The sequence below is a fragment of the Martes martes genome (genome assembly GCF_963455335.1).
Source record: "Martes martes genome assembly, chromosome: 8".
Lineage (NCBI taxonomy): Eukaryota > Metazoa > Chordata > Mammalia > Carnivora > Mustelidae > Martes > Martes martes.
In genome coordinates this window covers 5,239,856-5,252,600 of record NC_137895.1, presented here as the reverse complement: position 1 = coordinate 5,252,600, position 12,745 = coordinate 5,239,856, and the positions used below count along the sequence as shown (strand labels likewise).

General features: G+C 55.0%; 1 protein-coding gene across 2 annotated transcripts in view; it reads left to right on the top strand.

The window, feature by feature from the left end:
* Positions 1 to 12,745, top strand: part of PARVB (parvin beta) — a 93,965-nt gene that overhangs the window by 49,435 nt on the left and 31,785 nt on the right. For both annotated transcript variants that reach the window (XM_080810009.1, XM_080810010.1), the window contains exon 4: positions 10,268 to 10,370. In XM_080810009.1, coding sequence (XP_080666135.1) covers positions 10,268 to 10,370 — 103 coding nt within the window. The remainder of the gene's footprint in view (positions 1 to 10,267; positions 10,371 to 12,745) is intronic.

The following is a 12,745-nucleotide window of genomic DNA, read 5'->3' as shown; positions in this document are numbered from 1 at the left end:
AGCCTCTGCGGTGGGTGTCAGGGTGGGTGTCAGATTTCGCTCCCAGCTGACTCCGCAGGCCCGACACAGGGTGCGGATTCCCACCCGCAGGAAGAGGAGTGAGTGCCTCAGGACGGCTGAGGGCAAGGCGGGTCCTTTCGGCCCACCCCAGACCTGCGGAGTTGGAATCTTGGGAAAGGGGCTCTGGGAGCCTGGGGCGAGGGTTGGGGCCCTTGTGAATTGGGTGCTGACGCAGCGGGTCCCAGGAACTCCCCCGCCTTGAGAAAGGGGGCTGTGAATGGGCAGTCTTGGTGGTTCCAACGAAACGCCTCCATGCACGTGACCAGCGTGGTTCGTACTGCTTTTCAGACCCGCTCTGTGCACCGTGGACTCTGCTTGTCCGCGCTGCTGCTGGTTCTTTGCAGGGATTCTGCTCCGAAAGCGTGTTTTCGGTGGGGAGCGTGGGCCACACGCCGGCTGAGCTGGTCACGGGTGAGATCAGTTGACACTGGCCACGTCCCAGTCTGGGCACCCGAGGGGCCATCTCTGAGGCAGCGCGGTCAGCGCCCTTGTTTTCTTGCTCTGTTCCCAGTCATCTGCTCCTTTTCCCCTCTTGTCTCGGCCCCCGTCCTGTCTCCCTCTGTAGACATAGCCCTGTGACCCGGCTGCCGCAGGACTGTCACCGTTTAAAATATTGTCAGCTGCCCTCTGCTTCCCAGGAAAAAAGTGCCTTGGCTCAGGCCACGCCAGGCATTACACGAATGAGACCGTTCATTCAGAAATTCTCTCTGAGGATCTGTTGTGCCTCCCGTGGCGTTAAGGGGTGAAGGGGTGAGGTGTGCTTGGAGTCTGGCTTCCTCGATTCAAATCCGGGCCCCGACGTAAGTGGGAAAAGCACGAGTGCCGTGGCAGGTGCGGAGCTCGGGGCTCAAGCGCGGCCGGGGGGCCGTGGGCAGAGGGGCAGGGGCAGGTCTGATGTGGGAACTGGGCCGTGGGTGTGAGCATCCCGTGGGGTCTAGAGCCTGGAAGACCTCCTGCAGCGCCCTCCCCACAGGCGTTCTGGGCCCCAGGCCTTTCCTCTAGTATCCTCCAGAAGCTTCCTGGACCACCCAAGGCCGAGCAGCTCATGCGGCCCTGGCGGTTTGCAGTGTGTGGATGAGAGAGTTGATGTTCTTAATGATCCTCGTGGCAGTCCCCCTGCCTTCCAGAACGAAGAGCCAGAGGAAGAAGGCCGGCGCGCTCATAAGCACGCAGGGCCAAGGGGAGCTGACCGTGTCGTTAACCGGGGCGCACGGTCCTCCCTGTGAGCAGATTCACATCTCATTTCCCGGTTTATTGGACAAGACTCTTCCCGGCTGTGCAGTTGTTTTCTTCCTCTGTGTTCCCGTGAAGAGAATCAGCTGCAGGAAAAACGATCCCCTGGGCGGAGGGCAGGGTGTTGGAGCTGAGCCGCGTGGAGATGCCCTGGCGCTGCGTCCCGGAGTTTGAACCCGGCTGGGGCCGGCCCCCCTCCTGCCGTACCCCGGCCCGCGTCCGTGGAGGAAGCAGCCGGCGAGCCTGTTTGGAAGTGATTAAAACGTAACTGTCATAGCTTTGGGGGAGACAGGCCGCAGATCCTGATTATCCTTCGGGGGAATGAGAGGACAAGTAATTTTTTATTCTGCTTAAGGCAAGCCTGTGAAAAACACGAGCCGAGGGCATCGTCAATGTAGGTCCTAGACGTTTGCCGGCAGGATTTGGGGTTTGCAAATGAGTACGTCCGAGAAATAATGATTGGTACTATCTTGAAAAAGCCTTGCGAGAAGCGGGATTAAGACGGGCGAGTGGGGGGGTAGGATGGCAGTGCTTCGCAGTGTCTGGCGATGAGATTGCCTCTCCCCCGGGGGTGGCGGTGGAATTGGGTGCCCAGTCGCTTTTGCTTCCCAGAACTGACTCCTGTGGCCTGTTGTGGGGAATGGGATCTGCATCCCTTTGTGTCCTGTTTTGTGGTCGATCAGGTCAGCGACCGGATGGGATTTTTAAGATTCCTTGTCTTTGTAGCAGAGGCGGTGTCTCTTGTGTATTTGCCAGCAGGACTGAGCTCCGGGCGAGGCAGCCTCTGGCGCCGGTTGTCTGTGTGCCCAAGAGACCGGCCTGGGTCTGTAAGCAGTGTTGTAGGTGGTTTGAGCACCTTCTGTGCGTCTGTGTGTCCCAGGTGTAGCCACTGGAGATACGTCACTGAGCAAAACAGAGGCCGACAGGCCAGCCGGGGAGACAGATTTGGGGAATGAATGTTTGGCCCGAAGGCCAGAGTGCTTTGAAGGAGCCCCAAACAAGAAGCAGGGTGGCTTTCTCTCCCTCTGTTCTAGGCACCATGGTCAGGAAGGTGGCATTTGATCCGAGAGCTGCTTGTTTGATACCTAGGGCAAGAATGTCACCGCAGAGGCAAGAGCAAGTGCAAAGGTCCTGTGGTATGCACATACCCAGCGTCTCTAAGCATGAGCGAGGAGGGCAGTGTGGCAGGAGCCTAGTGAACAAGGAGGACAGTGGTCAGAGATAAGATCAGAGAGCTGGCCGGGTGTTGACTCCCTGCAGGGTGGGGTCCAGCTCTTTCTAGTCTCCGAGGGAGGCCGAGATGGACCTGGCTCCTCTGTCCTCCTGTGTATACATACCCTTCCTGCACATGCGCTTCCCAGCAAGCCACTGTGATGCCTCAACGGCCTCACGTGGTGCAGAGATGTTTGTATCTCCCACGCTGAGGGCCGTTTCTGGCGTGTACTGGGTGCTGCTGGTTATGCTGAGTGATCAGAAAGGAGCTTCGGACACGCAGAGAGCTCCAGGGACGGTCGCACTAACACCCGTGTAGATCACGGTAGCCGTCTAGAGCTGGGCCGCCTCACGAATCCTCAGACGGTCCTGCAGAAGCAGGTGGAACACCTACCTTCCGGAGATGAATCAAATAAGCGCTTTACTGAGCTAGTATCCATATACCATCCACTGCAGGGTGACTGTCTCCTCCCCGAGTCATGCAGCCGTTGCCTCAATCAATCTAAGAAAGTTTTCATCACTCCTGAAAGAAACCCCACCCCCATCAACAGTCGGTCCCTATTCCTTCCCCCTCCCTGTGCCGGCAGCCGCTCCATCTTTGTGGAATTATCCTGTCTCCATAGACTTGCCGATTCTGGATATTTCCTATAAGGAGAACCATACGGTATGTGGACTTTGGTGACTGGCTAATTTCACGTTTGGAAGTTTCATCCATGTTGTAACAGATGTCAGACCTTTATTCCTTTTTATGGCTGAGTAATATTCCCCTGCGTGGCTTGACCACACTGTGTTTACCCCTTCATCTGTTGATGGACCTTGGGTTGCTTCTGCCTTTTGGCTCTTTTGAACAGTGGATATTTTGAACATCCGTGTACGAGATTTTGCGTGGACACGTGTTTTTGGTATTCTCTTTTGGCACATGCCTGGGAGTGGGATGGCCGGGTCAGGTGATGATTCTGCGTTTAACCTTCAGAGAAACTACCACACTGTTCTGCCAAGGGCACCATTTTCTGTGCTGTCAGCAACATGGGAAACATTCCAGTTCCTCCACATCCTTGCCAGCACTTTCTGTCGTTTGTCTTTTTAATACAGCTCCCCTCGTTGGTAGGAAATGGTACCTCACCAGGGCTTTGACTTGCATTTGCCTAATGGTTCGTGATGTTGACCATTGTTTTGTGTGTTGGGCGTGCATGTGCTTCTTTGGAGAAAAGTCTCTCCAGATCTTCTGTGCATTTTAAAATTGGCTGTCTTTTTAATGTTGAGTTGTAAGAGTACTTTACTCATTGTGGATACAAACCCTTTCTCAGAGGATTTTGCAAGATTGTTTCCCATTCTGTGGTCTAGAGGAGTCAAGATGGCGGAGAAGTAGCAGGCTGAGATGACATCGGGTAGCAAGAGATGAGCTAGACAGCTTATCTAACCATTGTGAACACCATTCTGTGGTCTGTCTTTTTACTTTCTTGCATGTATCTTTTTTTTTTTTTTTTTAAGATTTTATTCATCTATTTGAGAGAGAGGGTGCACAAGCCGGTGGGGCAGGGAGGAGAACAGGGAGGGGAGGAAGCAGACTCCCTGCTGATCAGGCAGCCTGATGAGGAGCTCGATCCCAGGACTCTGGGATCTGACCTGAGCCGAAGGCAATTGCTTAGCTGAGCCGTGCACACACTCCTTTGCTGGTATCTTTTGAAGGACAAAAGTTTTTAGTTTTAATTCGGTTTAGCCGTTGTTTCTTTTGTCGTTTGTGCTTTAGGTGTCATAGCTAAGAAATCTTCCTTAGTCCAAGCTCATGAAAGTTTTCTCTGCTTTCTAAGACTTCTACAGTGCTCATTTTTAGACGGAGGTCTTTGACCCATTTCGAGTTGGTTTTGATTTTTGTGTGCGGTGTATTCTTTTGCACATGGACACCCAGTTGTCCCAGCACCATTTTCTGGATTGAATTAGCATCGTTACTGCTCTCGGTAGACTATCGTGGGAGGACTGTTGGTGGCCTCTCCATTGGATTCTCTTGGTCTCTGTGTCTGTCCTTAATGCCAGCACCACGCATTTTTATTACCATAGCTTTTCGGTTTTGTTTGAAATCAGGAAGTGTGAGTTCTCCAACTTTTTTCGTCTTCTTTGAGATTGTTTTGGCTATTTGGGAGCCCTTGGATTTCCATATGCGTTTTCGGATCTGCTTGTCAATTTCTGCAAAGACGCCATCTGGATAGTGATTTTTTTAAAAGGGTATTTATTATTACTTTTTCCAGCTACCACCGCAGCATAGACTGCTGAAAACCCAGAAGACAAAAATCCAACAGAAGGCAGTGGTAATTTTCCTTTATTTGTGTCCCTTCAGGCTTTGTCTTCTGTGTATATAGCTTTTGCTACACAAAAATTGGAGTCATGCCAGAGTTAGTAAATGTCTAGGGGCCCTTTTGGATTAGTACCTTGGCAGAAACATCTGGAACTGGAATTGCTAGGTCAGGCAGCACACACAGGGGTAGGCATTGTTTGGCCTTAAACAAAGACTCCGAGGACCAGAGATGTTAAATGGCTCCAGGTCCCACGGTTAGAACTCAGGGTGGGTGGTTCTGGGTCTCAAGTGTGGGCCCCGGGTCCCTGCCGGTACATGCAGCACACTGGGTTTTGTAGGCGGTGGTAGTGGTGCTTGCTTGTGAGGCTGATGCTTGAGCGTAGCGAATGCCCTTTGTATTAGCGTTCTGTTGATGCGTAACTAAGTATCAACTCATCTGCTTAAAGCGGCATCTGTTGATTAGGGCGTAGTTGGGCAGGTCAGAGGTGTGGCTGGGTTCTCCGCTCTGGGTGTCACCAGGCTGAGTTCTTTTCTGGAGCTTCTGGGGAGGAGTCAGCGCTCTGCCTCTAGAGTCTTCTCCTCTTCAGGTGGGCCCTGCTGCCTTTGGAGCCAGCAACGGAGGCTCTCCCCTGTGCTTCCCCTCTCTCTGCCCATGGTCTCTGACCTCTAGATGCAGATTCAGAGGGCTCATGTGCTTAGGTCAGGCCCACCTGGATGCTCTTTCTTTCCTGAGGTCAGCTGGGCCCTATAATAGCCACACCATGGGGTGTAAACCATCATCTTCACAGTCCTAGGGTTGATAGGGACCTGTACACAGCAGGCTGGGATCTTAGGGGGATCTTTGAAAATTCTGCCTACAAAATCGTTTTAAAGGTGGTAACCAAAAAGTATAGAGAACATAAGGAACATTATTAGTAGTCACTTAGCTGGCATTTATGACCCTTTATGGCTCGGGGCTTTGCTGGGTGCTGTGGGGAGGCTAAGGTAGCAGGTGCCATGCCTGGCACTCATTTTTATCTCTTAAGTTTAAATGACACACTTTGCAAAAAATCCACATCAGTAAATCTCATCAGGTGGCCAGAACAGGCCCCCGGGGTGGTGTGGGGGGCGTAGACGCAGGGGTCTCAGCTCTGTGGCTGGGGGAGTGGGCTCAGGGTCTAGGCAGCGGGTCAGCCTTAGAGAGCCGCAGTGGGGGTCCTTCCAGGTCTCTCGGTCTCAGAGGAAAAGGAAGCATCCCTCCTCCTCTGTCCGGAGAAAGCGTGGTCTGTGGAATTGTGCCCTGGACCGGCAGCAGCATCGTGGGGAAGAGGCGGTTCTCTGAGATTCCAGCCCCAAGGGAGGCTCTAGCTCGGCTCCCGGGGGGCACCTGGCCCTCCTGCCCTGCCTGCCGTGGGTTCGCCTTCTGAATGCCCCCCCTCTTCCCTGTGACGTCGGGACAGAGCTCTGCGCCTCCGTGACTTCGATTTGCCATCGCTCCGCTCGTGCTCCTCATTCTTCTCTGCCCAACCCCCAGCTGGAGTACCGGATCCCGGAGTTCAGGGCCACCTCTGCCCCCTCACCACTGGGCAGGAGACAGGTGCTCAGTAACAGCCAGCGAGTGGAATACTGTCACTTGGTGCCTATAATCGCTGTGAACTTGCTGATAAAAGGACCACGGTAGAGCCCTGGGGGAATAAGGGATTCTGCCGGGAGCCAGGTTTGCTGGTGGCCGGGGGGAGACAAAGGGCCAGGACAGGTCTTCCTGTGATAGCTGGCGGCCGTGTAACCGGGGTCCTGGGAGGGTGGGTGACGGGGCCCGGATGGCTTAGAGGGTCTCTGCCTCCCTCTCTGGATGTCGGGGCAAGAGGGGGCAGACGTCCTCCCAGGTCCAGATGCTCCCAGCTGCTTCTAGACCTTTCTCTCCCTCCTTGGACTGTCTCCCTCTCTTCGGTCTCCCCTTCCTCATTTGCCTCCAGCCCATGGCACGGCTCTTCGTCTTGACTTCTCACAGCATTCCCGAGACCTCGACCCGCGGGGGATGTCCCGCGCACCCGCCCAGCCGCTCCCTGCCTCTCTCCCTCTCCCAGTCCTCCACCCTTCTTCGCCTGCCCATTCCCAGGCTCACCTCTGACCCTCGCTCCTGCCTTACCCATGCCCTCCACTGTGTCTGGGTGTATCTCTGCTCAGATCACCTCCTCCAGGGAGTCCCCTGACCTCCTGGTCCCCGATGGCCACTGTACCCCCCCCATCTCCAAACCCTGCCTTATTTTTTTTAATAGACTTTATTTTCTAAACAAGTTATAAATTTATAGAAAAATAGTGAGAGAGAGTACAGGGAGTTCCCATAAATCCACATCTGATTTCTCCTCTTAGTAACATTCTCTGATAGCGTGACACATTTGTTCAGTATTAATACATTGCTGTTCACTAAAGTCCACATTTTATTCGGATTTCCTTAGTTTTTTTCCCACTGTCCTTTTTCCGGTCCAGGACCCCGTCCGGGATCCCACATGAGAGTTCATCATCCTGTCTCCTTAGTGCCTCTGGGCTCTGGCAGCTTCTTAGACTTTCCACGTATGTGATGACTTTGCCCATTTTGATGAGTGCTGACCTGGGATTTTGGAGAATGTCCCTCTCTGGGAATTTGTCTGGATTAGAGTGGGGTCATCAGTTCAGGAGGAACCCCAGAGAGGTCCGGTGCCCTTCTCATCCCATCGTATCAGGTCGGGGCACCTGCCATCGACATGGCCGGTCACTCTTGGCGCTTGACCTTCACCGCCTGGCTGGGTGTCCCCGTCAGCCTTCTCCACCGTCCCCTGCCTTATTTTCTCTCTACCATGGATCACAGTCTGCGAGTGTGTGTATTTGTGTCTCTTTTCGTGTCGGATTCGAATGTCAGAATAGAGGCCCCGTTTGTCTTGTTTATTCCCAGAATGTCGCACGTAGTGGATGCTCAATAAATTGGTTAGTCAACTTGGTGGCTGCTTCTGGCAGGCAGTAAGCCCCGAGTGCTGGGGACGGAGCCACTGGTGCCATCGCTCCCACCCGCAGAGAGCTTTGGGTCCAGTGGGGGAGATCATGACATAAATGTGAACAGGGTCAGGGAAACGGTGCTTGGGTGTGGTGAGGGGATGATGGGGCTCGTGGCCTGGATGGGACGGGGTGGTCAGAGAATGATAGGGACGTTTGAGACCTGAGAGATGAGTGTGAGCTGGCCAGGGAGTGGGGGAGGGAGATGTGTTCAGGCTGGAAGGAATGGCACGTGCAAAGGTCCTGAGGCAGAGAGGAACCTGGGGTTTTTGAGAATACCAGCAAGGAGGCCAGATGTTCAGTTGGAAGTGACCTTGGTTCAGGGAGGTGGTTTAGTCAAGGATGGTGAAGGGGAGAGAGTGAAAAGTGGGCCCAGCCATGAGGTGGGCAGAAGTGGGGTGAGGGGTGAAGTCCAGGTGCTGGTGGATGGCGTTCTGTTTCTTTCCTAGAAAAGGAGCAGGTTTGGAGGGAGGTGAATTCTTTCAGAGATGCTTTTAGGGATGCCTGAACAGCAGGATCATGGAGGTGAGGCTGCATGGTTAGGGGTTTCTGATTTGGGGACTGCATTGGCAGTTGCGGGAAGGCATGAGCTGGCCTTGGAAGAGAGTGGAGAACAAGGAGAAGAGTTGTCCAGGGCGAGGCCTCAGACGCATGGCCGCAGAGGTCACGGAAGACGCCCCAGGGGAACTGGAAGGGAGGGCGGAGAGGAGGACCCAAGCTGGGCAAGCATGTCCGTGGAGGAAGGTGCTGGAAGGCGGGAGGGGGTGAGCCCCAGCTTCCAGACCCCCGGCCAGGCTCCCAACCCAGGCAGCTGGCCCTGGGAAGGGGGCGGGAGGGAGCGGGCCGGGGACGGTGTGGGAGAACTGTCAGGGGCTCGTTTGCCGACTTTTCGGATGGCTTTGTCGAAACCAGAATGCCGCGGAGCTGCTCACCACTTTCTTCCTTCCCCCAGACCTGCGTTTAATTTACGTTCCCTTCCATTCTTCATGGGATTGTGTGTCTGATTTAATATTTTTGAGTTAGTGGGAAAACAGAAGATGCTTCACAGAAATTTGCTTTGTGGCCTGTTTCGCAGGCTACATCTGTTTCAGAGGGTGACAGAGAACTCGATATTCTGGACGTGTGCCCTTTCGTTCGTCTTCGAGAGGGGCAATAACGTCCCATTTCCAAGAGGTCATGGAGACCAATTAGGTAGTTTTATTAGTTTTGCCTGTGCAGGAAGATCCTGCTCTGTTTTTCATTGAGTCTGTTCAGGCGTCCGTTTCCTTTAGTGGCTGAAGTGGGATTGGCCAAATGGAATCCCGCTTCTCCATAGATCTCTTCACAGCTGAAGCTGTCATCTCTTATGATAATGTCGGTCGTCGGTCACCAGGAGGAGAATGGAAACTTTGTTGAGAAAAGTCTCCAGTGGGAGGCTGGCCTGGAGCAGTGAGCGCGTGTCCACATGGAAACCGAGACGCCCACGTTCCGGGCAGCAGGACTCCCCAAAGCCACGAAAAGTGGTGACAGTACAGAAGCCCTCAGCTGTGACGAGGACCCATGAAACGTGACAGATCCGGGCGCCGGGGTGTCATTCTGCCATGGGAGGGAATAAGTTCCGACCCGCGCTTCGGCGCTGGTGAGCTCTGAAAACATCGTGCCCAGCAAGAGAAGCCAGACGCAGAATATCCCGTATTACATAAAATACAATTGATACAAAATTTATAGGAAATCCCATTGGCATGAAAGTGCGATTATACGAAAGATCCAGAATAGACTGATCCACAGACGGAGAGCAGAGTTGAGTGGCCGGAAGGAGAGCTCGGAGGGCCTGCTACGGGCTGTGGGTTTCTTTTGGGGGCGATGACGTTGTTCTCAGTTGATTGTGGTGATGGGTGCATGAGTCCGTGAAGACTAAAAACCCCTGAATTGCACACTTTCAAAGGGTGGATGGTATAGGATGTGAGTTCTGTCTCAGTAAAGCTGTTGGAAGGAAGAGGGGCTCGGAGCTGTCAATCACGGGCCGTCTGGGACCGCCTTCTCTCCAGGGCTTTAGGCTCAGGGTGGTGGGAGCTGCTCTGGTGCGGATCCTAAGGGAGGGGAGGGATGGACGGATGTCGAATGGGCCACCTGTCGTGCCTCGGGCCACGAGGGCCAGGGCTGCTATTACGCATGTTACCCCTTCCTCCAAGCCGCCGTGAACAGGAATCCTCATTTCCTTTTCCTGAGAGCATCTCCGTCCACCCAAGCTCCCCCCGGGAGGTTGCCCAGGGTCGTGGTGGTAGCAGCCCTCCACCCGTTCCCTCGTGAGATCCCACTCCAAGTCCAGCCGCCGAGGCCGCGTCTTTCCCTTCCTGTCTGCCCGGCTGCCGTGCCGGGGTGCGTCTCGGTGCCCAGCAGCGCTCAGTTCCTGGGTCTGCTCTGGCGGTGCCCTGGTCTGCCGGGCGTGGCGGGCGAGGCCTTGATGCTCCTTGTCCACAGGTTCTCATCGACTGGATCAACGACGTCCTGGTGGAGGAGAGAATCATCGTGAAGCAGCTGGAGGAGGACCTTTACGACGGGCAGGTCCTGCAGAAGCTCTTGGGTGAGTCTCAGGCATCCCCGGCAAAGGGCTACTCGATCCTCTGCAAGGGGGCGCGGGCTGCTCGTCCTCAGGGCAGCCTTGGAGCCGCAGTTCTGAGCCCACGCTCCAGGTGGCGACTCCTGGCGGCAGCGGGCCACGCCCAGGTTCCAGAACTTTCCCGTGGGGCCAGGGAGAAGGGACAAGAATGGTGCCGCTTCCTCCGCAGGCCAGCCCTCCTGCAGCGGTGATGGGGAGGGAATGGCCTGATGCAGTTTGCCCTGAAAGACACGCAATTGGTGATGGCCCCTGTGACATTCCCTTCTCTGCGCATCCTCTGAAAGTACATCTGGAGGGAAAAAGTCGTGCCCGTCTTGGTCGTTCGTCCGTAGGACGGATTCAGCTTGTGGTAGGTATGGGTCTGGGCTCTGGAGACGCAGTGGTAACAACGGGGAGGGGGTCCCCTAGCCCACCTGTGCCCCTCATTCTGGCAGAGGGAAGGAAGAGAAATGTTACGGGACACAAACAGATGCTTTAAGAGAGTGACACTCGCTAGGAAGGAAGCCAGAGGGGCATGGGCTGGAGAGGGTCTGGTGGTGGGGGCGGCCATCTGGGGAGGGGACATCTGAGCAGATGTCTCAGAAGAACATTCTGGGCCAAGACTCTGAAGTGAGGAAGAGTGTAGTGTTTAAAAACTCGTGGGAAGAGCCTGCAGGAGGCGGGGGAGGGCGGTCGTGGGGGGCTGGACAGGGCTGGGAAATCGGTCGAGGCCAGGTCGTGTCCAGCCCTGGTAGACAGAGGCTTTTATTCCATGTGATAGGAAGCCGCTAGGGCTTTTGAGCAGGGCCGTGACATGATCCGAGCTAAGCGTTTTACAAAGTCACCTGGGCTTCTGGGTACAGAAGGGAGGGCTCGGGGGCAGAAGCTGAGATCACGCAGGAGATCAGGGAGCCTGGGTATCAGATGACGTGGCTCAGATTGGGGGGAGGTGCAGACCCGGGGGAGAGATCTTGGAGGTTGGAGCTGACGTCGAGACTGACGTGACAGCTGGGTTTGTCCCTGAGCGGCTGGGGAACCAGGAGCCCCTTGGGAGGAGGGTGGGTTGGGGGTTGAGGAGGTGGGTGTTGCAGGAACCGGGGCCCGTTCTAGCTCAGTCAGCGGCCAGGTGAGGGTGGAGAGCTCAGCAGCCCAGAGCTGATGCTTAACACTGTGGTACCTGGGAGCCTCCCCCAGAGAGGGCGGCCCAGATTCACAAGTTGGCCAAATGCTACACGGCCAAGTATTTCTCAGGATTTGGCTGAGCCAAGGATCCCCATCTTGGAATGACTCTCCGAGGTACAAGCCTAAGTCTGAAACGTTATCGGGGTTGGTAATCCTTATCGCCCGTTTATTATTAAAAATGGCAGATTGAATCGTTACACTGTACACCTGAAACTGATCTAACACTGTACGTGGATTCTGTGCGGATAAAAAAAGCATCGGTCTGGGGCGCCTGGGTGGCTCAGTGGGTTAAAGCCTCTGCCTTCAGCTCGGGTCATGATCCCGGGGTCCTGGGATCGAGCCCTGCATCGGGCTCTCTGCTCGGTGGTGAGCCTGCTTCCTCCTCTCTCTCTGCCTGCTTGTGATCTCTGTCTGTCAAATAAATAAATAAAATCTTAAAGAAAAAAAAAAAGCATCGGTCGGAGTTGCGGTGTTTTAGATCGTTGTATTGCTGTAGTCATTCCCGGGGTCATCCTCAGCCCTGTCAGGGACTATGGTGCCCTCAGGGTCATCACAGTGGACACGCGCGGTGACCCATGCTTTCCACCGGCAAGGATTCTTCCGATGGGGGAGCTGCCCGGGTTACTGGCTGTCCTCCTTGTCCGAGGTGAGGACTAAGCTCCCCTTCGGCCCTGGGACTCAAAGAGTTGGCCGTGGGTGACGCCGCTGTCACGAAACAGCCCCTCCAACAGGTGCCTGGCTTCCTGGCGCAGGGAGGTTCTTCCTAGCAGTTTCAGAAGCAAACTTCCGAGTAATTGCACTCAAGCTTTTTTTCCTTCCGATGCTTTGGCACGCTCTTGTGGCTCCTTTGACCCAATTGCTTGAAAAAAATCGTGTCCTAAGCCTGAGTTCGAGCGGGGGCGTGGGGGGTGGGGGGGCCTCTGTACTGGCACCGGATCATAGGACGGGCTCTGAATTTGCCTGTCGACGATGCTGGCGCCTGCCAGGTGACAGGTGACAGGGGCGTCTTTAGAGCAGGTATCAGGTAAGAAATCTTGTCCCTCGAGGCAGGTCCTTTGGTCCCCTCCTCCGCTGGCAGATTCCACACGCGCTGTGAAGCTGCGTGATTTTCCATCGTCCCGCGTTGGCTGTGTTACCCACAGAGTGTCACGGGAGCGGCTCTCGCTCGGCAGCCTCTG